Genomic DNA, 26,062 nt, shown 5'->3' with positions numbered 1-26,062 from the left:
CTTGCAGGGTCTTTATCAAATACAGGATCTGTAGCTGTACTCTCAAGGTAATAGAGACAACAGGAAGTGTGCGGAGCATAGTTGCTCACAGCAGAGGGTCGAACAGTAGTGGAAACTTAATTTTCAATCCCTATTGCATCTAGGTACTTTCCAAATGGCTATGCAAGGTACCTGAGCTTGGAGCTTTGTTTCTTTCTGATTTTTTTCTGTAACTAATTAAGACTTAGCAGGTACCACATTATGTGAGAATGTATTAGTGTTTTGGGTTGTCTTAATGTCTTAGAACATATTCATTGTAAACCAGTGTGGAATTTTTTTCAATGTGTAAAGCTGAAGATGCCCATAGAAAATGCAGACTTGTATCTGCAGTGTGCATCCTATGAGTGTTCATTCTTTTTCTAGATCCAAAACTTCCTGCTGCTTGCAGAAACATTTTAAGCATATATCATATCTTAATAGCTCTGCCGTGAAAAGACCTGCAGCATAATCACTGCAGCCTATTATATTACACTGACGATTAGTGATTAGTTGGCCCTAGTATTTCACCCTGCTTTACTGATAACTATACTATGCATGTAAAATTATTTTAATTTCAAAATTGAGTATTTTAACCAAATTAGTGCCATCTTTCATAGTAGGGAGAATCTTTCCCCAATATGTAGTGAACTTAGTTGGCTTAACACTTATTGGCACTCCTTTGTTGTCTGTATTGTCTTCCATCAGTTATTAGATCTGGTGATGCACAGATCCTGTTACCCAAGAAATATACTATAATCCGAAGTCTGAATCTGGCAAATAGATAGGTAGATATGTAGGTAGGCAGATAGATGATAAATAGATAGATAGGTAGGTAGATAGATAGATAAGGCTCTTGTAAGACTGGTTAGGTAGGTTTAGTCAGTTCTTAGTGTATCTTACTGGAAGCCTCTACACAGTTTCTTTCTGATTTTTTTTTTTTAGCTTTAGGTGAATCACTTAATTTTGAGCTTATTTTTCTGCTTGTAGAAGGTGAGAATATTATTCATATCATGAAAGCACATTATGAGTTTCTATCAAAGGCTGAATATCAGCTTGTTGTTTGTCTTTGATTGTAAAGACTCCCATCTGAGTACAGCATAACACTGCTTCAGTCTTAGTGCTCTTCTATGGTAAATTAAATACATGCTCTCTGTGGTGAAGTATCAGCATGGGAGGAGGCTGAGGAAATAAAAAAATCTAGCAATTCTCTTACAAAATATCTCTCAACATCATACCGGCAATTTGACTCAAAAAATGCAGCATGAACTTGAATGCAGAGGTAAGTAGAGTCCATTATATCTGTTAATTTACGTGCGTTTGTGCTCTTTCTACTCTGGATTTATTAATTATTCCTTTTCCAGTAGAGTCTCCTTTACATTTTACAAGACTTTTTTTAAAGGCTGAAATTAGGATTATGCATAGACAGAGCTACGAGTTTAGGCTTCTGTCTAATTAATATGGTCCAACAATGCACAATTTGTCAATCCACATGCCTAATCTTTTAAGGGCTCACAATGGATATGATTATTAATAAGGCTGAAAACTAATATATTTGTAGTCTGGAAACTAATGTATCTGTAGCCCTTACCTCCATTTATTGTCCAAACTTAAAACAAAGATAGATAGGCATTCACCAACATAATGCTGTTCTTGTAGCATATGTGGACATTTTTGGTGGTTCTCCGTCTAGGCGCTACACCACTAACAATGGACAAAATTTTGGGAGAGAGTGAGAGGCCCTGCTGTAAGCTAGTTTCCTTGAGCTACTACTGAGTGGCTCAGAGTAGGAGAGTACGAGTCAACTCAGTTGCATACTACCAGAAATCTTGTGCTGGATCTACTGCTCTTACTATTTCCAGGGTTATAGTGCACCAAAGCATCTGGGGCCCATGGAGAAGGAAGAATTTCAGTCAAAGGAACGCTGATACGTTTAAGATTATGTCTCTGTTCTCTGTGAATAAAGCATCTCAGTTAGTATTAACAGCTATGGTTACATATCACTGGGGTTTCTTTGAATCTTAGCATCTGCTTTTCTCTTAGGAAATAAAAATAGAATTAAATGCATATGGATATGGATATGAAATGATTCCTTATTTCTTGTATTTTGGGAAAATTCAGGGAATGTTGCTAATGAAAAATTATAGTTCATATGTGCCAGTTAATGTGGCATTTGTGCATTCCTTGAAAAGCAACAGGAAAAGCTCATGTAGAGGTAGGTACGTATCAAGACAGCATAGATATTTAGACTTTGGTGGATTTTAGGTAGAGCTAGCTAAATTTTGTAGCACCATGTTTCAATTCAGCCATCAGCGGCATTTTGCACAAGACATCTTTTTGCAGCAGAATGACCTGACATGGGATGTCCATGTGCACTGCATTGTAGCTTTTGCTTCCCCCTTTTCTCTGCATTCATAGCAGGGCTGTAACCGTGCTAGCACTCCATGAGTCATATATGTTATATGAAACTGACAGTATAGGGATTGTAGTTGCTTAACTGCAATCATGTGCAGTAGATGAAACTCTTGCTCTGATTCTTTGTTTTAAAACTGTGGTTTCTTTCAAACTGATTTTTAAAACCCGTTATGAATAGTTTTGCTAATGTTTTTCATAAATGTTTTTTAAGCAGAAGAACGAGCATATTGTATTTGTAAGACAGGACTGGAAACCAAATGATCTGAAATCTCACTCCATCTTGACTTTGCAGATGTGTCTTTTGGTAAATTATGTTTTTATGTTATCCTTGTCGTCTTAACTGTGAAACAGAGACCTAGACTATTATCAGGTTTTGCTCACTGAATTATATGAAGTGCTTCAGAATCTGGTATAGAAAAGCACATTAATATTGTGCTGTTTGGTGACAGTGATAACAGCAACATGCAAATACAGATTACCACCTTATCATATTAAGTGGCAGAGATCCTGTACTGTATAACTAATAGCACAACCATTTAATCCTTTCCCCTCTAGACTGAATGGCAACTTTAAATATTGCAGCTGCATAGTCAGTACTTCTAAGAGAAGACCATAATCAATCAGCAATTTGTAACTTTTGAATTTGAAAGTGAAATGTAAACTTTTTGGAAATACAATGTTTCCTTCATGAGAAGAGGCCAAGTTATTACTTTTTACATACAGCTGATGTTTTCTATTTGAAACTTGGGTAATAAAAAAAGTGCTAATGTCACCTTAGCTACCCTGGTGCAATTAATGAAAACATCTGTTACAATGTATTTACAATGTCCTTATTGTTCATGAAATTTGGAGCTAATAACAATCTGTTATATATTTCACCATTGATTTGAAATAAGTGTCCATCAAGTGGAAAAAAGCATAGCAGGTGTAAATAGTTTACTGTTTTTTCCTGTGTGGTTAAATTCCTTGAATTAGGATATATCCTGGAGCAGTGTTCTTAACATGTATTCAGCTGCTTTTCCAATCTGGTTTTAGCTATGGTTTTTTTAGTGTTTAAATAATTAATTTTTGTGCTAAACTCAGTGAAGGCTTGAATTTATTCAAGCGCTATGATATTAGACTTTTAAAATACGTTGTGTTTCTTGTCTTCCTAGTTTATATTTTCATTTCTTTTTCTCATGATACCTGTAGATATATTAGTCATTTTATTAAGATTTCATCTTCTAAAACTAATCATCAGTACTACTGCGTTTTAATAGACAGTGGTAGAATATGTCGGCATGACTAATACCAAGTCTATATGATTAATATTGTTATTTCCTTATTACATAGCTACGGTCCTCAAAGCAAAAATCCATTAGGGTTTAGTGGGATAGACTGAAAGATTGAATCACCAGTTACGGTGCAACATCCTTCAAATAAATGCCATTGATTCCTCCTTTGTCATGCAGCTCTATTAATGGTGAAAGCATGAGCTGCAAAGAAAAGAGACAATTGAGCAGCAGATTTAAAGTGTGTGCTATCAGACATGCTTTGTTTGTGACCTTGTTTACATTGATATTTTACTGTAAAGACTCGGGTGTCTTTGCTTCCTTAGGAAACAAATAGAAATATTTTCATATTTGTTTGTACATGTGTGTGTTTTACCCTCCAGAAGACTTTTTGAAAGATTTCATTCTTCACAGCATCTTCCAGTTGTGGAGCTATACCTCAGTTTGACTTTGGTACAGGCACTTAATTTTGTCTTTGCTGTGCATTGATGTAATACTGTACAATAATTAAAAAGTAAGAAAATGGGGCTGGCTTTCTGGTAGAGCACCAGACTCCCGATTATTTTAATTCTGTTTCTGTGTGGTTTATATTTGAAAAGGCATAGTCCACTTTGACTAGGTGTTCTGAATTTTTTGTTTTACTTGGAATAACTACTCCATAATAAGCTAGTGAGACTAGACAAGAATAGCACAGAGAGCATCAAAAGCCTCCAAAAGGCAGACTAAATAAACATAAACAAATCACTCCAATTTAATGTAAGAAAAACGAAACCTTCTATAGGCATGAAAATTATTTTCCCTGGTCGCTATTAAAAAAATTTCATTTACTCATCTGGACTAGAAAATACTGTCTGACTGGCAACAACAGTGTTTTCTTTAAACAAGTAACAACCATGTGGCATAGACTGAAAGCAAATGTTCACCTCTAAAAGGCAACCTCTATATTTCTTATGGCTTGACATGGGCCCAAGAGAGCACATGGAACAAAATAGAGTGTGTGTACTGATGTAGCTAGCCAGGAGGAGTCATAAATAAGAGGAGTGCTGAAAGAAGTGCAAGTGTGCACACACATAGAGTCTTCTGACATTTTTCCAGCAGTTACAATACCTGATTTAACTCTTCAACATTGTCATTGTTCTGGCTATAGTAAAATCAGATGGGTGCCAGGAAGAAATTTTTTATCCAGGGATTATCTAACACCTGTACATATTTTTAGGTCCTTTTTTTTTTTTTTTCTCTACAATGGGTCTTTGTCTTTTGACAGTTTGTTCGGTGGAGGAGGAAGAGGAAAGGAGAATGGACTCTATATATTTTTCAATAGTATCCAGTGTTGGACTGTTCCAGCCAGATACATGGAGGTTTCCAGATGGCCCACCCCATACTTCTCAACCACTAGTATGGTACAGTATGGTACTGGTGTTTTGGTATCTGTTTGTCAGCACTGGGCCTATTGCTAGATGTATACTTTTTTCTTAGTGTTACCTTCATAGTACTGGTGTCTTTCTACAAGTTGAATTTGGTACTGCCTGTTTCCTGTTAGCTGTTTTGCAAGACTGTGGCTAGTAAAACAGCTTGCAGTAGTAAGACGTTCACAGATCACAAGAAAAACTTTGGTGCAGGTGTGGTTAAAGAGAGAAGAAACTCTTCATTAAAAATTACAAAGGTTACCTGTTCTTTAGATTTTAGTGCAGAGACCTGCAGGAGTTGTTGCCTCCCTTTGCTGTTAGTACTTTTCTGAGCCAACTGGGAAATAGTCAGTGCTCAGGGTGAAATGGTGTTACCAGGATAATGACATATATCTTTAAACAAGGTCTAGCAAATGTACATAACTCTATTCCACTTCACATGCCCTTGTCAAGCCAGTACTGATCCAGAATATTTCAAAGTTTTAATTGTGCTGACCCATTAAAAAGAAAGTTCAAGGGAATGCTCTACATCAAAAAAATCCCATATTTTAACATGTTGGTGTGCAGTAGAAAGTATTGAGGATATTTCTAGATTCCCTGAAATACTGAAATGCCTTCCTTCCTTATACTATTCTGACTATAATGTGTTTACGTATTAAATGGAGAGACAGACATGTTTCACAAAATCTTCACCATATCTCATCGTCTTAAGGGGTTTTTGACATCTTTTGTTCAGTCATATTTACATGAAAAGTCTAATACAAAACACATTCAAAATCCCCTTTGCACTTCAGGTCATCATGTATTATTTCTGAATTACTGATTGCAGAGGGAAGCGTTGGTGAGAGATAGCATTTACTGTAATGAATGCTAACAGATGAAATATTTTGTTTAAACATCTTTCACCCTGAAAGATTACAAGGTTTTACAGACTGTATAAAGCATCTTTCCATCAATCAATAAGTGACATTTTAGAGTAAAACAGATCACCTGCACAACAATGGCAACAACAACAACTCTGTAAGATAAAGTATTATTTTTTTCCAATTAAAACACTGGGAGCTTTGGAATTTGGCAATACAAAGGCATTTAAATTTTAACTTTTACTGCTATGACTACAGCTTTCAATATCCCAGGAGGTGTCAAAACCAAAGTCCCAAAAGGAAAGTGTTATCTAAATGGGAGTGTGCTTGTTTGAATCATCTTTTGGTATAGATGTTCCTTAGATAGCTTTGAGTTACGTAGCATCAGCACTGTTTTGCTTATTTTCTGAATGTTTATAGAAACTGACAGCACAGAGAAAATTGTAAAACCAGAATTATTAAGGTTTGAGGGGCCTAAACTTTCTAAAAGTGAGGCCTGTAGTTTGTGCATTCATTTGTGATATTTCGACATATTCACCTAGCAGCAATGTAACAGAGTTTTACAAAGCATTTTGTTTTTCTTTTATTGTTGATGTTGCAATTTTTGCTTCAGAAAACACATCCACTCTATATAATGGTCTATAAATTATGGTTTTTGTAACATTTTATACTCTCAAATGGTAATTAACTGCTGGAAAGAATGGATTTCTGTGGGGGTATTGCCTAATTAGGAAAATAAGAAAAGGTAAAATAAGGGTTGCAATGGGATAAGTAGCTTGATCTTTTTGGATGAATATATCAGATTTATGCTTCACTTTGAAAATTATGGAGACCTCATGCTATAAACTGATTAAACCTGTAATTCAGCACATTTTTATCACTATGCTGAAATACAATTAGCTTTTTTGCTTCCTTGGAATTATATGTTAATCTCTCTTCTTTCCAAAATATCTGTAAATGTCCTCCAGTTAATTAATATCCAGTGTGAGTACCTCCAAACTCAGTTTTGCCAAGACCCTTGAAATATAGACGCTGATGAAAATGATCCTAAAAATGTTGAGGCAACATTGTTTGTGAAAATTTCATATTACGAGATAACTATGTTGGATCCCAGTCCAGCAAAATATGTTTGTATTTGCCTAAAAGTATGAATTTAAGTATTTTACTAAATTGGGGACTTTCTTTTTTACAAATATTTATGAAGAACAAAGTAATTTCTTCAACTTCAGCTAGATGCAGTACAATTATTTTGCAGCAGAAAGGCTGCTGTTCCATTAAATGGCATGTAAGTATGTTCTTATGCATTTTCGCAGCTGAAAACTTTTACCACTGAGCACATTCCCTGAAGTACTAAAATATCTTTCTCAGAGATTAGATCCTGAGCTGTCAATAAGCTTAGCAGAGTTAACTGCATATATTGATCTAAAACATTACTTCAAATACCAATTTATCCAAGAATTATTCCTTATGTCATTGTGAAGTTGATAACATTTAAAACTGAACAAATAGGAGTAGGCTTGTACATTAATATTTATTCAAATTTAGAATTAAAATTTGATTTCTGACTCTTTAAGACCATTTTGTATTCATTTTTCATGAGCATTTATATGCTGGTGCTTGACTAGTGCGACTATTAATGAAAAGTGAATGTTAAGGTCATATTTGCCATTAGCAAATATTATATTGAATATGTAAATGTGAAATTTGCCACTAGCTGTGTGTTTGACCCCAGCCTTGCAATGGGATTAGTGTGAGCAAACTCTTATTCTGGGACTGATCTTTCTTTTTCCCCACAGAACTGGGACTCTGCTTAGTCAGACAAAATATTCAAGCCATGTTTTCAACAATCTTAGACCTATCTCTGTTCATAAAAGATTTAAAAAATTAAGAATGTACTTCAAAATGCTGTGTCAACTGGATGACTTGACTCTTAAAGCATTAGGAACAAAAGCAATAGCTGACATGTTACGTAGTTTAGTAACGTGTATGCATTTTGCGCATGCATATTACTAATGATCTTTTCACAAATTGCATGTATAAAAATTGTACTTGTTTAGTAAATGTGTTAGAAATTTCATGTAGAACTCAAGTCTGAGAGCACTTATTCTGGTAAATTTGAAGTGTGGGAATAGTTTGACTGAAGGAACAGGGGGTTCTTATATATTTAATAGATAAGCAAGCAGCTTCATTGTTTTGTTAATAATCAGGGCTAGAAAACTATAATGAATGCTATAATGAAAAAAAAAAGTGCAGTATGATCAACTGTGAAAAGAAAGAACTCCAAATCTTTTAAAATGAATAATTTGATTGGAATTCTTTCCTTCTGTTGAGGAGCACACATTATCTGCAAAATTTGGAGACCTTAGTTCCAAGTTATTGTCCAGTTTCTGTTACAGTTTACTATGAAAAAAATTTCCACTTTCAACTTTGCTTTGATTTTTACTCTTACTTTTTTTAAAAAACAGTTGTTGTTGAAAAAGTAAAAGCTTCTATCTGAAGCTTTTTGGCTTTAACATAATGTCTTCTAGCAAAAGAAAAATATGTATCCATTCATAAAAGGATTTCTGGGGATCTTTATTCCAATTGTAGCTGGGTACTCTAGGAATCATGCAGATAAATATGGAACAATTTGGTTTATTCTGTAAATATAGCCGATGTTATTTTATTTTTCTTCATGTAACGTAGATAATGTCTTTAGTCTTTTTGATTATGCTGAATATTTTATGCGACTTTTGTGTAGGGGATGGAAACTCCTAAGTAACTAGGTCATTCTTCTAAGGTTTTCCTGGCTAATTGCTGAAATGTGGCTATTGTTTTTGAGAGGCCATATACAACATTTTTCATCAATTCATCTTACGATTATCTGTTGGAATCTGTTGTATTCTCATACACTGTTGGATAGCTCATACACTATACTTATTTTTTTCCAGAACAGTGAATGCATTATCATGCACTGTATGCCATAATACCTGCAGGCCACAAGCAAAATCTTAATATTCTTTATAAGAAATATTGATATTATTACCTGTTGTGTTGGATTTCCCATTTGGTTTGTTAGCAATTTCATGACTGAAGCTCTGGCCTATATCCAGCACTGAGTGTTTTTGTGGCAGCCCTTATCACCAGAAGGTGTCATTCCAGTATAACCTGCCTTTTTGCAGATTACTGGATGACAATCAAAAACTTGCTTGAAGATGTGTCATGGAAATCTGTGATAGAATATTTAATATGGTGTATATTACAGTATACTATAACCTAAAAAATCTTCATTTATTTTAGTCCAAGAGAATGTCTCTTATTAAATTTCTCTGCTTTCATTTAAAGATGGTTTTACCCTTCTTTTGCTTCCTGAAATTCTTGTTAGAGAGTAGCAACACCAGGAACTGGTTGGTAGCCAACAGAGAATTCGTGAATTATGGTTCTGGCTTATTCTTTCCGCTTTATATTATATTGGACTAAACCCCACTAAAATGATATTATTTGAATAAGTAATAAAGATAGATTTCACAAGGATGTGCAGATATGTAGGAGAAATTTCTACATATTGTCTGTGTATTAATATATAGCCTAGATTTTGCTTATAAGAAAAAAAAATCCTTGAATTTTTATGTCATGGATCCTTGAAGGTAAATGTACAAAGTGTGTGGATGTTGCTTAATGTTCTACAGGTGTTGACAGCTTTTTTGAATATTCTCCGTAACATGTAGTTGAGAGGAAAAAAAACCCACCACAATCTCAGCATAGCCTACTGTCACAGTTGGTTTCCGATTATTAAGAAGTCCAAAAACCTTGTGTCTTAAATAAGAAATCCTCTGTAGACTGATGGGATAGCCTATCATTCATCTGGCTGTGCACACCAGTACACACAGGATGTTGTGCAGCCTTTTGGCAAAACTGTGTAGAAATCAGTAGATGCTGTTATAACAGTGGTGTGAATGCTTCCTCCATTTCAGTAGGAGTTTTGCTTTGTTTATTAAGAGGATCACACATTTCTCCCAAAGTGGCTTCAGTCAATATTTGATTTGGATAATGTCAATGAAATTAATCCCAAACAAAATCTGATTCTTGTGTAAATTTCTGAGCTATCATACCAATGAGAGGTTTACCCAAATATATATGTTTGTAATGAAAGGGTGTAGTATTAGTAGAAAATGAAATATACATGTTAATACAACTAGTTGAAACCAGAATTAGGCTTATGGATTTATAATATTTGACTGATGATGGCTTTATCAGTCTCACAAAGTTGTTATTTACAATTAGAGAACTATCTTAAAGTTTTATATTGTCCAAAATAATTTGTTTCCTATTTCATATCTTTAATAAAATTGTAGGATAAATGCTGTTTAGTTTCAACCACACTAGGAACAGTTCTACTGGTATCTCTAACATTTTCAGTATTATCAAGGGATTTGTTCCTCTTAGCCAGTTGTTTTGAAACTCATTAAATATACAATTATAAAAATATGTGTTTATGAATTAGCTCAGAAAGATAGTAGGGCCCCAGCAGCTGAATATTTAATAACATTCAAAAAGTGAAACAGCTAGGAGAGTTTAAAGTAGAGGACTTCTTAAGATTGTATTACTACACAGAACACTCAGTGTAGCTGAGTAAGCCTAGAGAACTAGAGCCATACAGGGAAGAGGTAATGTGAAAACAAAGGTAGGCAGTTCTGAACTATGGAATGTACTCACTACACACAGATATGCTGAAAAAACTCATTAAACTTGGAAAGAGTTTGGGTTGGAGTCTTCTGGTTCTTTGAATTTTTTTGTTTTCTTGTCATGAGTAACTCCATATCGTGTAGAGCTGGATGGCTAATAAATGCATCTTTGTGTATTTTTTTCTTCTATGGACCACAGTCCCAGACCAATAGTAGTCTATGGAATATAGGTTGGGAAACATTAACATTAACAAGACCCATTGTTTGGAATTAGAATCCACATTTGCATTAGAATCAACAGTCTGAAGCTCAGCTGGGGTGAGTCAAAGAGTATGCTGATAGATCACAGTAAATAATGTGTTAGAGTTGGAATCTATATAGGGAATTCATATTTTTCATTTTTCAGAATATGGTGTGAAATGTTTCAGTTCAGGGACCTATGGTGTCCTCTATAACCTATGGTCAGGGACTCCAGGGTATGGTGTTCCCACTTTTGATAGACAAAATTTTAACAAGTTCTAATTCCTTGCTTTTCATAGTTTCTGTATTGGAGTAATGGCCTTCTAATGATTTAATATGAACTGTGATGACCAGTAACAGCAGTCTTTAGTGAAATAGAATTCAAAATTAGCGTACATGACCTAAGAATGCAAATTAAGCACTTATAGCAATATTTTTTATGAGTGATGCTTATTAATGCTGCTAACATTAATGAAAAAGAAACAGGAAAATGCTGCAAACTTCTCCTGGCAGACTTTTACTTTCATAATTTTTTTTTTCCTCAGGTGTTTGCATTGCTATCTTTTGCTGAGGCACTCCTATATTACTTTTGAAAAGATGAACATGCAACTAAGCAATAATTGCAGTCTATTGCTATTCTGATTGAAAGATTCTTAAACATTAATTGCAGGCTATTGCTATTCTGATTGAAAGATTACTAAACATTCTAGTGTTGATTATGGAGCATAAGAAAGTTTAAAGATTTCCAGAAAGCTGCCATCAGATCTTTTAGACAAACTTGTAAGTACTCCATTCCACAAGTGTTAGACTTAAAAGTTTAAAAACTGATTCTTTTTTCCAACTTGACTGTAAATATATCACCGAAGTGACAAGATTCTCTTTTTATCTTTGAACTGTATTGAAGAAAGAACTGACAGGAGTCTGTGTCCTCTATGTGACCTATATTTGGTCCTGTATTCCCTGATGGATTTTTTTGTGTGAGTTAATTATATTTCCAATAAATTATTTGTAAAATTAATCTTTTTCTCCTACCTCCTCATTACACTTATTCATGTTGCTTACATCTGAGTATTTTAGTTATTTCCTATGAAGGAACCCCTGTAGAAGTCTTTTAGTGTCAGCTAATATAAATGGCCTACTTTGCTACTAGGCTTGAAACATGATGAAATCTATCTATTTTTAAAGGCAGATCACTTAGTTTTCTACTAATGCTTTATACAGGAGTCTTGAGGTTGCATGTTCTGGTACCTCTGTGTCTAAAGCCCATGAGCCTGTGAAAACAGGTAGGGCAAGGATCAATGAAGGAAGGAAGCCTCAATACAGCTGTAAGTTGACTGGTATGACATTGTCCATCTGAGAAACCACCTGATGGTCTGGCTTAAATGAGTGCTGTCACTTGGAATCAAGAATAATTTTGTTTCTAAGTGGTCAGTCTGATGGGACTTGTCAAAAAGCATCATACCCTGAATCTCTGTGTATGTTTCTCTGAAATGATCTTTTGTATAGTGCCTTAGTAGCTGAAGCATTCACTGAGTAGGTGCTACCTTCATTCAATTCCTGTGCCATCTTGAGAAGCCGTAAACCTCTATCTGCCACCTTTAAGACTAATTGCTTAGTGGTAGGCTCAGTAGGGTATCTTTGCTGTAACTAAATAATCTTACTGCACCCCTGTGCACTTTTTTAAAAGTGTCGGTAGCAAGATACATGCAGAAGAGGGTTCTGAATAGAAGGGTACATCTTCTTGCATCCTTGGCATGTGCACCATTCTGCCCTACCTTTTATTTTGCCTTGTTTGAGGAAGCTCCCAGTTCTAGCGTGGAGCCTATTTGGGTTTGTATATAAATATCTAACACAGGTTCTGGAACCAGACAGCAAAAAATTAAAATCTACAACTATGGTAGTGTCAAACTGTGGTCTGAAGTATACTTTGAGTCGTGCAGCCTGAGTTGGAGCTGCTGTCATAAAGTAGTATTCTAGTTTGCTCTGTATATCAGTAAGATAAATTTTCTGAAGAAAAAAACGCTTTGATAGTTTTTACTATTATATTTGTTGATTATTATTATTATTGTTGATTAACTTTGTGATACCGTGATAAATGTTAGAACATAGGAATTAAAAAATCCCCATATGCTGATGTGTTTTTAACGCAAATATTCTGTACTAACTACATGGCTTTTACCAAAAGAGTTGATTTTTGTAATAAACATAATTCAGGACAGTTGTGTGCATGCATTGAGCCTTCTAGCTTTGGGCCTTTATGTGATTGTACCAGAATGCATGTTGTGGTATGTGCTGATGGACTTGAACTAGTGCATAGTGTAGCTCTGCACAGTGGCGAGGAACATGTCTTCTTTTCCTTTTTTTTCTTTCCCCCCAAAATGTTTATATTTCAAGGTATTCATCAAAGAACTGAATTTTCCTTTAAAGCACACTGAAGAGTGGAATTTGCTCCAGTTCAGGAGAACACAGATCTTAGGGACTATAAGTCTTCTGTTTTAAATCTTTACCACTTCATTGGCAGGTAAATTTCACTGGTAATTTAAGAGAGGGGATTTACAGTCTTATTCAGCAAAGAATACTTACTGAAGTCAGAGGGACTTCACGCTTCAGTGCTTTCCTGAATATATTGAGAAAGACTTCAGCATATGCACAAATGTTTCCTTGAACTGGGACTTTAAAAGGTTTTATAAAATTAAAAGGCAATATCATTGCAGACATTATTAAAAATTCAGAATACTGTTATTATTATGTAGAGGTTTTATTCAGTAATATCACACATCACCATAAAATTCACTTCTTCAGATGGCCCCCTTGCAGTCATTACAGTAATTTCATGGAAATATAGACACTGTCACTTCAGAAACACTGGCTCTCCTAATTTCTCTATTTTACACAGCTAATGGATCAGACAAGCACAACTGTTATTTTTGCCTGTCTCACTTCACTTGTGAACATGTTAACTTTATATAGTGCTATTTGTGGTAAAAGTAAATTAATTCTTGATCCCACTGGTAGTAAGCTTATCCTTTGCATAAGAAGGTTTATTGACAGTGTTTAATGTTTCTGTTTGTGTAGTTCTTCTCACATCAACTCATTCTACATTAAATATATATATGATATCTAAAACAGCAGGAGGAATTTAATATATAGCCATAATGTTCATGAGGAGATGTTAAGACTTTTCAGTGTCACAGCTTCTTCCTGTTACAGGGGTGACTTCATTAGACACTGTGCACCAACAAATCAATAGCTAGTATTGCTCACTAGATGAAATAAAAAAATAAAACTAAATCAAGAGGTAACAGCAATACTAAATAGCTTTGCATTATTTAATCCTCTAATCATCTGTATCAACACATTAAGTGTTACTACTATTCATTGTTAACTATTAAAATAAAAACCTGAGACAGTTAGGTGAATTCATATGCCTGAAATCTAGGGCTTTGTAGAAGATTTCAAAAATATTAAAAATCTAGGGCTTTATACAAAAAAACATACATCTTTAAAAGTCAGTACAGCCTCTGGAAATAAAAAAGATATTGCCTTTCAATGATACAGAGAATAAGCAAATCTGTTTAATGGTGCCTGGTCATGCATTTTCTGCAATCTGGGATGCAGTGCTATAGAAATTGTCAGGTCAATTGCATAGACATACAGATCTCTTCTGAAGGGAGGTTTTCCGTGGCTTATGGTGGGGAGATACAATCTTATTAGACTTTGGAAATGTTAGGTCTGCTACTCAGTTAAATTTTTGTCAGATAAATATTCCATGGATTTAGCACTATGAATTTATCTCACCTTCACCAAACTCTTCATATATAATAAAAAAACCCTTAGGAATTTGCTGCATTTTTGTTTTGAAATTTTTGAAATAATGTTTTTGTATTTATTAAAAATTAGTATTCCTTCCAAAAATATGTTTCTTTTTCACTTTTTAGAAGTTGGGTCCATTTATATCTTTTCACCTAGTAGGACAAATGTTTTAAATACTTTTATTTGATGTAAATTCAGAAATGTGGACTTGATGGTCTTAAAGGTCTTTTCCAACCTAACTGATTCTATGAAATGCCTTCTCTATTAACAGTAATGAACTGAAAATCTCTTACTTATACAGCTACATTTCATTAATATTGAAAATCTTTTTACCATTTATACATAGTGGGGATGAGGGTATAATTCTATTCCAGGACTGATAAGAATTGTTTTTTGTGGCTAGCATTGTCTTTGGTAATTTGACTGTACAGTTATTATAGAAGCACTGTTTCTTAAAATAGCCACTTTGCATTTTAAAAGAAAGCAATTTTAATACAAAGCAATTAATTGTGGACTAGTCACTCTTCAAGTAGCTAATTTTAACAAGATGTTAAATGTTAGTTGTATTCTACCCGATGTTGGAATATTTTTGCAAGGGATGGGATCATCATGGAAATCAGTGATCAGTCAGCAATTGTATGCAGAATCCCTAGTAAAAATTATTTTTTGAAGGTCCAGACACAGTTCTATAGAATAAGAAGTGGGGGTGGAATAAAATTAGCATACTTTTTCCAGTGACCTGTTGTTGTTTTTTTAATCTACTGAAAAAAGGGGTACCACTTTAATGCCACTGTTCAACCTTCAGTGAATCAAGATTCCACAGTTCTCTATTTTTCCTGTTTAAAATACACCTCAGCCTTGAATGGGGGGAAGAAATCCAAACCAAACCTCATCTTTTTCTAATTTGTGGACTAATGTATCAGGAATTTAAGGAATTTAATGTAATTATATAAAAATATGGAAATAGGCATTGCAAAATGAGAAAAATCCTGAAAGTCTTCTAAATGACTGCAAATTCTTAAGAAAGCTTCCTTGTTTTCAGGAAGTAGAAAATAGTCATTAGCTTTTTAGTCTTCAATCATTTTTATCATACATACAATATGTGATGGTGCTTGCAAAAAAATCTGGAGCTAGTTACTCTGATCAACCCAGCTTTAAGGTTTCCTTATAAATCAGAAAATATGCTGTAACTCTGAAAAGGGTGTATAAAGGATTTAGATAGTCTTCTTCCCTCTTATGTTTGAAAGTAACCTTGAAATATTTCTTGAATTATCACTGCCAGAAATAACCAACACATACATTGTCAGTGATTGTGCTTGATTGACAAGGTATTGGCAATGTATATACAATAAATGTGAGGGAGCTTTCTTCTAAGTAAGAGAGCAGGATGGCTGAGCAGATATCTATCCATTTCTTTATCTAAAAATTATATCATGATTGACAACTGGTTTCTTCAGTATGTTCATGAATTTACTTCAGTGGTAAAAGCTCATTACTGCTTTGTTAGTGGAATATGCTACCTATTCTTCAGGTCCACATTAATCTACTTGTGCAGATAAATTTATTTTTCATAATTGTACATTTTCCATGCCGGAACAAGCAATAATTCTACATTCACACAGTCCTCATTTTACCAGAATAGGTCTATAAAGTTTTGAACTAAACTCATGTTAGGCAATGAGGAAGCAAGAAGAAATAATTAATATGCCAGTATCTCTGACTATTGGTAGAATTTCACTCATGTTTGTAAAACTCTAGAAATTCATACTATATCGTATCTTCCAGACAAACTGTTTGACTCCCTGTTTTCAAGTGTTTTTTTCCATAGACATAACTCTCCATAACAATTAGTCATGTTACTTTTGTTTGTTTTCTTTTTTTGTAAGGGTTATCAATTAATTTTCCATTCATGAACATGAGCTGTTTTGGTATACCACTAAAAACATTCCTCAGTAAGAGTAGATTTCCTATTGTACCTCGTTCTCTTTCTGCATGGAGGAATAGCAGTGTGTCATGGTGTACATGTTGAATGAGGACACAAAGCAAATGAATCCTGTAAGGCATACTTGATATAAAACAGTTCAGCAGTTGTTCATTTCTTATGTAATGACAAAAAATGCCAAATAACAGGAAAGCTTTCAACTGAAAGCTACAAAAAGACAATTAATAAATTTAATTAAAAATCCTATTTTCTTCACCTAACCTTATTTCCCAGAATGGCTTTGATAATGACTAGAAAGTAAGTGAAATGGGATTGATAGCTCGTCTCCTCTTTTTTGTAATCATTACCTAGTAGTTTTCTTTTTTAATCTTTTATCTCTCTTTAGTCTTTATTCTGCATGTCAAAATCTAGTCACTTTCTGTATTATATGCTTCATACACTCCAAAATACACTTCAGTGAAATAAGTATTGCTGATTTCAACTAAACTGCATACCAGCTTAAATTCCTCATCCTATGAGATAAAGAGGTTTGAGAGAGAGAGAGTTTAGAGAAGAAGGTCACAGTAGATTACTTATGGCAACATCTAGCCTTTACAGAACAATATATTATCAAATGAAATCATCTAGACTCGTGGCTTGTTTTAATCCTGGAAGAAGATTCAAGGGCAGAGTTTACTGTCTCAGCTTCTTTCACAAATGATATCCACTTGTTCTTAGGTATCTTAAAAGATGACTTTATAAATTAAAGTTGGTAACGCTGTAACTTCTCCACTTATTTATTCCCTGTTCCTGAGTAAAAAGAAATATTTTTAAAAAGGCAGAAGGTAGCTGTATTTTTCCTGCACTTTGTCTATGCACATCTGTTGTTTCGCTAGAGAATATATGCCTGTAAGTTTCTTCTTTGGCTATGACTATTCTGAACTATGTGACTGCTACGTAAGAGAGGAGAAGCATGAATTTTCTGTGAAGGCTGAGGATACGGTATGGTTTCTCTGGTGGAATTCAGGACTTCAGAGTCTTGATCTACTGTTCCGTAGATGACAAGTCATCTTCTTTCTATGAAATAAATACTACTTATGAATTCTAAGGTATAAAACGTAAGAACTGGGAAGTGCTCGTCAAAGAGGCTTATGTTACAGATGAAGTTTTTGGCATGCAGTTTAAGTTGATGAAATTTGTTGTGATGTGTGTGTGCTTATTTGCACACATACATATAAATACAGACTACACTCCAAATTGTGCCTTGACATCCACTGTGCTATTTTAAACAATAAAGAGCCTAAAATTTCAGAGTGTATTTCAGATACTGAATCAAATATTCTGTCATCATATTGTTATTCCTCTGTAACAACCGGTGTGGAGTAGGAAGTATTGTGTTTAAAGGCAAAGTTGACATTTTTTCTTGAAGAATTGCTTTAAGTTAATGTAGTGATTTCATGTGAAAGCATCCCTGTGTATAGTTAGATACCTGCATGTAACTAAATGTGTAGGGTAGGTTGTTGATAGGTATAGATTAAAGAATAGCAATCCTCCATAAATTATTTGCAAGGCTTTCTCACAAGCAGCAGCATGACAGAGGGGTTACCAGTGTGTTATCTGGCTACCATGAAAATACAGCAGAAAGGGAACAGACATGTGCTAGTTTAAAATATTTGTCTAATATGTGACTCTCTGAACACTGCTCCCGGCAAGCTGGCTCTCTGCACAGCCTGAGTACAGTCAGTCAGATGGAAGCATGGTGCAATCTTCTGTCTTTTTAAGCCCAGATTAAGTCAGCCCTTGAAGAGTTTTGAAGTTATAGAGCCAGAAGAACAGGAAATGGTTGTTCTCTGAAATAGAGTTATGTGACCTGATGCTTCTTGGCTCTCATGTTATAAACTGATTCAAATGTTATTTCTCCACTGTTAAGCGTAGCATTTTGCTTAGCTGCTTTTGTGCCTCCTTTGTGCCACTCTGTAGAGGTGCCTGGGATTCCCTTTCTCTGCTGTGTGTCTTGAGGTGTCTATCAGCCATACCACACAAAAGCTAAAGACATGAACAAGAGCCGCAGGAGCAATTGTGGGAGAGTACAGGAAGGCTAAAAGCATTCACAGGTGGACAGGTGATTTACTCATTCCTATGTCCAAAATGCAAGCTGCCCGTTGGCAAAACCCAAGCTTGTGCTTATCTAAGATTTAACGCTTAAAATAGGTACCTTTCCTCTGTGGCTGTAAGGAAGATTAGGTCTCTCATCCGTGCTGGAGTGCTTCGGCTAAATTTACTCTGGCTGTTGGAAAGACTTACTCATAGGATTATGGCACAGCAGTGGAAACTACTGCTGTTGTTTTGGTTGGAGATTTATGAGACAATCTCAGGGGGGGGAAAAAAATTATTTCTTTTTTTTAATACATACATGCTAGTGTGGATGATGCCAGATCTGAAAGAAGGAGGTGCACAGCTGAACAGTGTCAGGCAGCAAGTTGTGCAACAGCACAGTACAAAGCAAGTGCTATTATAGGAGGCGAATATGCGCCCCCCTTTACCTGCATGTGTGACTAGAAACCCAACAGACAAGCATATAGCAAGCTTTACATCTTGCTTTCTTTCTAAAAGAATGTCATTGCAATAAATTGCTAAGCAGTTATGTTCTGGTATGTGAAAACTGTGTGTCGTTCCTTACATTTGCTGATGCATTTTGGTCATACATTTATTTCAAGGTGTCCTGTCTGTATTTCTCTTCCAGGTTCAGGTCCTTCGCAACGCAGGGGAAGAAGTGACCCTAACTGTGTCCTTTCTGAAGAGAGCACCTGCTTTTCTCAAACTGCCACTGAATGAAGATTGTGCATGTAAGCCTTTATTACTTGGCCAAAAGAAAACTCAATTAGATGCTTGTGAACACTTGCAGCTTCCAAACCTACTGATTGACAGTAGTGATTGACAGCAGCTTTTTCAGTCAGCATTGCTGCCAGAATATGAGCTGCTTGTATTGCCAGGTCTTGTAGTAACATTCGCCACAAGCAAAAAATTGCTATCTTTGCTTGAAAAACAGATCACCAGGCATTTGGCTGGTGTGAATCAACAAAGTTGCAGGTGAAACAGTGGAATTACATTAGTTTACAGTAGCTCACATCGTGATGCAGAGTATTTAAAAGCAGTTTTTTAGGGAGCATCAGATAACATTTTAGTCTGAAAGAGTTTTGTCTTGTAAATGTGAAAATGAAATTGTGTGTGTGTATTTAGACGGCTTAACTTTACCATTTAAAATTCAGAGGCTTTGGTGGAGGTGTCTGTCTACCTAAAAATAAATTACCCTGGGACGATTAGTATTTTGTTTAAGTCCAACTGAGTTTTAGTCAACTAGCCTCATGAGAGACATATGGAGACAGCTGTCTTCCTTTAATTATATTAAATTTTAAGTGTGGGTGCATAATTATAGACAGTTACAGCATATCTAAGCATCTTTATATGTCAGCATGTGCCTTTTGTCACTGCTGCTTTCCTTCTGCTTTTTGCTCCTAAGAGGGTAAAATGAGTTGCTTAATTTTTAAGCAACAAAATGATAAATATTTGATTTCGATACTTTTAGTCTTTGATTTTAAGTTAGTAGGAAATAAACTAAATTATGAAATAGTATTTTATACAATCATTTTTTAAATACTGTCTTTATCTTTTTCCTAGTTATTAAATCTTAGTGAGACAAGAAAAAATTTAGAACACGATATTCTTAAATAAAAATGTATCCCAGGACATTTGTCCCTTTTATGAAAGGTTGTGGTACTACAGAGTACCCTGAGTAACGCACACAAACATGCATTTGCATCGATCCTATCATGTTACTTTTGAGGTGTAGCACTGTAATTTCCCAAACCGTTACAAGAACAGTTAGAACTGTAAACTTCACCAAGAGTAACAAAAGTGTTATCTGACTAGTTCCTTCAAGTGAAAACCAACAAGGAGGTACATACTTTTATTATCAAATTTGCAAAAACCTTTTGGGTTTTTTTTCTTACTAAACAGATTATTCATTCTTTTAATTAAAGCACCAAGGGAGGGATTCTTGAGCCTCCACTTAGCTTAAAAAGGCACTCAGCTCAAACCAGAAGACAGATACTGGCTGAATGGAGAAAGTACATGACTGTTAGATATGACAAAACTAGTGGGGGGAGGGGAATACATCCATACAGACATACATAAATTTGAATTATAGTATTATAGATTAATGAAGATTTTTTGGTGTATTCATGTTTGCATCAGGTGCCCCCAGTGACCAAAGCAGTGGCACATCCTCTCCCCTATGTGACAGTGGTTTGCATCTCAACTACCATCCCAACAACACGGTAAGATCTTATTTTTCTCTGATGTAATTACACAGAAGAATAATACTACTATAATAGCTAAGTGGAAGTAACTAATAAAGGACAGCAACATGGGAAGAGCTCTAATTAACGTTGGAAATAGACAGTTCCACAGGGGGCAAAAGGAGTTGCCAGATATTATGGCTGCAAATTAAACTATGACAAACTATACCAGTTGAGATTGTGCCTTGATAGATGTGATTACTATTTTTATCTGGACAATAGGGATTTTGCGAAATTTTTTTCTTCTAGATTATTTTCACAACATAGGAATTAAAATTACTAAAATGCAAATGTATCCGTTTAAAGAAAAGGTAGAAAACTTTTACAGAATATTTTTCCATGATTTTTACTTCATTTATTATCTAAAACTTTTGGCAAAGGATGATTTAGGTACAAGTTTTTGCCTATTTCTAAGGTGAGAGTATTTTACTTCTAGTAACTTACACTTAAAATCTTGCTGAAGAATGCGTTATGGAGCAAAGTCTCTTTAGGATGAAATGCTACAGAGGTCTGATTAGATTTTTAATAAAGGATGCCTTTGAAGTGCAACAAGGGGCTTTTACCAATTTTCTTAGCCAGGAAATGCAAAATTTCCATTATTTTATATAGTTCTAAAGGGGGTTTTGCTGCATATTTGGCTTTGTGGTACGTGAAAATACACAGATAAAATAAAAAGCACTGAATAAATAAACCAATGTACAGCATAATTATTACAGATATATTAAAAAAAACAGAAATGTAAGCATTGTTCAGTAGACTTTGCTGGTTTTAATTTCTGACTTGTTTTAGTGTTCTTTTGTACTTCACTGGTAAAGATTTTAAATAGGAGCCCAGAGACTTAAAAGTCAATAGCATAGATTTTAAGCCTGATTATAATCTGGAAAACCTTTAGGATTTATACACTTTTATCGGAGCTGGAATTCATAAAAATGTGATTAAAAACAATAAAATTGGTGTCTTAATGCAAGTCGAATAATAAAAAAAAAAAATCTCTCTCTATATAACAAGTGCAACAACATCAGAAGCAGACATCTCAACAGTCTATACATGTATGCAAGTAGAAGGGCTGTTGCAGCAGATCCTAAACTTATTTTGCTAGCCACTTCATTTCTAACTCTGCTTTTAGGATAAAAAGCATGCTACCATTTGTGAATCCTATTTCTGCAGGTGTCGAAAATGATCTAAATTAGCTACCGTTTCTATTTGAACTGATAATAATTTACTGAAACCAAGTCTCTTTCTCTCAATTTAAATAATGTAATCAGGCATCATGAGTCTATAATTCACCCTAAATTAAATTCTTCTGCTGAAGACCAGGATGTGCTTCTTATCTCAGATGTCCCCATGTAATGGAAATAGAATACTTCGTAAAACCAAATGAGACCTCTGTATGAATTCCTGAATTATGTACAGCTTTTATGTCATGGTCCTTCCTTTTTCTCAGAATATTCTCTAGAATGCATTATGACTTATGGCCATAGTCTGTTTCTTATTTTATAGCCTTGGTGATTTCCATGAAGACGACTTCTGACTCAGAATTTGGAGTAGACAGGGCTTGTTTTGGTCTTTTGCCAGCAATTCAGAGTTATGCAGGCTAAAGGTAGAGTTAACATTTGTGTTGCAGCCAGGTTTAGGCCTACAATTTGCATCTAAACTTTTTGCCGCATTTCAGCTTTTTTCTCAAGTTTAATCACAGCTGAAAAAGGGTTCCTGAAAGCAGACAAAACGTTCAAAATTCAAGACAATGTTCAGAACAACATCTTAGCTTAGTCTTCCATTCGTTTACTTTGATTGAATCTATGGAATGTTTCACCAGAGATTCAGTCTTTTAAATAAGTGAATCTACTTATGAAAAGCCTACTGTTCAGCTAAATTGATGTTCATAGTGATACTTTATTTTATATACATGAGAGATATATGAACATACATGTAAAAGTAAAGTTCAAGTTGGCAAAGCTTTATAATTCCATAGATCTTACACAAAAATCACACTCTAGAAAAATACAAAGTGTACTAATTTTTGTAATATTTATTTTATAGAAGATACAGGTAAGAAAAAATATGAAGTCTGAGATTAAAAAATTGTAAATTATGCAGGAATGGCAGGTACAATTTTACAGATATACTAAAAGTACTACATACATTTCAGTGGGAATCATGCTTCTCCAGAAAAGTAACATCATCACTAGCACTGTTTTGTAAAGCACTTTACAAAGAAGTGAAGAGGTGTTGGATTTTTAAAAATAAATGTTGATCATTTCACTTTTTATAAGCGTTTCTCATTCAAATTTATATTCTGTAAAAACAGTGGTGAAATTAGAATGTAGATATGTAAATACTTATTCTTTCTAGATGTAATTGTAGATATGGTAAAGTTAAATTTTCATATAAGTAATGTCTTGCGTAGATAGGTAAAATTAAAATATTCATCATAAGCTTGTAGTTTTGACGAAACAATTTTCATTACATATTAAATCCCATTCACAATTAACAGGTTTTGAGATGATGTAATTAGAATAGACATGCATATAAATGTGTACGGGGTCACAGGAAACAACTGAATTATGGCTGTATAGTGAATAATTTAGGGATCACCTTTATTCAGCGTTTAGGTATAAAACTAGTAGCTGATGATGTGATAGGTAGTAAATATTCACTTCTATTCATGACTAGTCATTTCAAAAAAAGGACTCAATCTGTTTTCCCTAGGTTTTTAGAATACTGTTCCTCACACTTCCTCTAAGCATATTGAAGTTGAGGTTTATATAGATTTGTTTTATTTGTGAAAAAAAATTCAGAATCTCCAGTGCTAGCTAAAACTGATGCCAAATGATTTGGGGAAAGTGGAACACAATGCCAAAAGAAATATAAAGTCTTTGAAGTCTATTTCTCTCTTTCCAAATCTGCTGAGTACTTGTAATGAAGCTCAAAACTGAGAAGGACCTTTTCATGTTTTTCAGGATACATTATCATGTTCCTCATGGCCAGCATCCCCAGGACTTAGGTGGGAAAAAAGGTGGTGTGATCTCCGATTAATTCCACTTCTTCATTCACGGTTTTCCCAGTACCTTCCAGGATCAGATTTGTGCAGGTAAAGTTCAGAAAGTTGAAACTTGACTTCTCGGTTGACAGATACAAGCCTTAGGGAGTTGCCTTGTTAGAGGAATGGCATTATTAGTTCCACCGCAGCTGTCAGAGACATGAAACATAGGAGCTTTCATAAAGGTCTATCTAGGTCCGCCTCAGCCCATATTCTGCTCTGACGTCAGCCAGGACCAGCTATGTGGGGAAGATGTGTGATCTTCACACTTGCGCCTAGTGGTCAGCACGTTTCTCAGTTTGAGATTCCACGTACGTCATCATATTTAATAACTGCTAATGCTCCTGTCCTCAAAAGCTGCTTTCTAAGCTGCTTTATTTTTACATTGGGTTTTTGCAATGCACTGTGGCATTGAGCTCTGCAATGTAATTACATTTTTAAAATGTACTTCCTTTTGTTTGTGTTAAATCTCTCACCTGATAACTTCATTGGGTGAAGTAATCTTGTTGGTTGGGAGCAACAAGGGCTGGCTGCCCCATGGGAAAGGTGAGCCAAGAGCAGAGGGTGGCAGCGGGGCTGGATGAGGCAGTGTCCATGCAGACAAGAGTCCTCAGTGGAGAAGCAGAGCAGGCCTAGGGGTGGTCTTCAGATGAGTCCATCATGGTGAGGTGGGGCTCAGGACAGGCTGGGAAGTAAGCCCACAGGTCGGGTCTGTATCAGTGGGATACATGTCCAGGCACTGGCATAGCTGCAGCCAAACTCAGGCGAGGACCAAGTGCGAGGGCATGAGCTGATACGCCGCTCCCAAGTGAAGGGAGGGACAGGTCCACCGCTCAAGCTCTTTCACAGCACCCTGGTCCCACATCCCACAGCCACGCTGTGGCAGAGCTGGCCTCAAACACAGGCAGACGGGCATGCAGGAGGGTGAAGAGGGTAGACTCTGGGCCCTGACCCTTGTATCAAGGGAAATGCTAAATAAGCATTCTTGATTTATGTTTTTATAACTTCAGATTCAGTCTTCTCTTTTTCAGTTTGAAGGATCCCTGTTGTTGCCTCCTTTTAGGGAAACCCTCCCATAGCTCTGATTATCCTTGTTATCCTCTCTGTTTCTTTCATAATTCTAATATATCTTGTATGATACAAGGTGATCGGGACTGCAAGGAGGATCCCTTTTGACTTATACTAAGACATAATGACGTTTTCCATTTTTTCTCTGTTCTTATTTAATACTTTGACTGTCACTGAACGCTAAGGCGATGGTATTCAGAGAATTGTTTGTAGTAACTCTTGCATTTTTTTCCTCAATGTTTACAGTAAGGTTCTTTGCTGTTTACATATAGCTAAGGTTATTTTTTTCCCATATGTGTTACTTTGCGTTTATTAACATTGACTTTCATTGCCATTTTGTCTCCCAATCACTGGGGAAGCTGTCCAAAGCTCCTAGTCAGGTTTAAATTTATTTCATCATATAGACCTACAACTTTTCATTGCTTAATTTAATATTATCCCAGTAAATCAGAAGAAATCAGAAAGGAAGACAAGAATATTCTGGAATTATTACTGTTTTTCAAGTGTTACGCATTTAAATAGAAAAGAAAGTAGCTACAAAATCAAGAAGGCAAAGTATATATGTAAGATCATGCTTGTTAAAGTTTTAAAGACCTAGGTATTTTGTGGATTAATTTATCATCTGTATATGTAAGAATGAAGTTCTAATACAAAAAAATCTGTGAGTTCCAGTGTGTAAGTCATTAACTGGAGGACAGCTGTCTACAGTTATAGAGCATGTTTGTCCTTTACTACTTCTTCTAACCCATCAGAAACATTAACTCTTAAAATAAGCACAAAGGACTTATCATTTGTGAGGCTGTGAGGCCTTACTAATTTAAATAAACTCTGGCTTTCCCATGCAGCCTTCATGTCTGCCAGCTTAGAAGTGTGAGCCTGGGAAGAATAGTGTGTTATGCTATACCCTGACAGCTCATCAGCCATTAGCGGTTTAAAATTTCCTGTTCCTCTGTTCATACACATGTAAAATTACCTAATTAATACAGAA

The 26,062-nt window shown here is 35.1% G+C and overlaps 1 protein-coding gene across 1 annotated transcript in view; it reads left to right on the top strand.

The window, feature by feature from the left end:
* Positions 1 to 26,062, top strand: part of SNTG1 (syntrophin gamma 1) — a 159,484-nt gene that overhangs the window by 25,142 nt on the left and 108,280 nt on the right. The window contains 5 exon segments of the mRNA XM_059815621.1: positions 4,966 to 5,008; positions 5,011 to 5,111; positions 19,352 to 19,454; positions 20,863 to 20,945; positions 23,927 to 24,057. Of these exon segments, the coding sequence (XP_059671604.1) occupies positions 4,966 to 5,008; positions 5,011 to 5,111; positions 19,352 to 19,454; positions 20,863 to 20,945; positions 23,927 to 24,057 (461 nt within the window).

The sequence above is a fragment of the Gavia stellata genome, chromosome 3, assembly GCF_030936135.1.
Source record: "Gavia stellata isolate bGavSte3 chromosome 3, bGavSte3.hap2, whole genome shotgun sequence".
NCBI lineage: Eukaryota > Metazoa > Chordata > Aves > Gaviiformes > Gaviidae > Gavia > Gavia stellata.
This window is presented reverse-complemented; position numbering and strand designations above follow the sequence as displayed.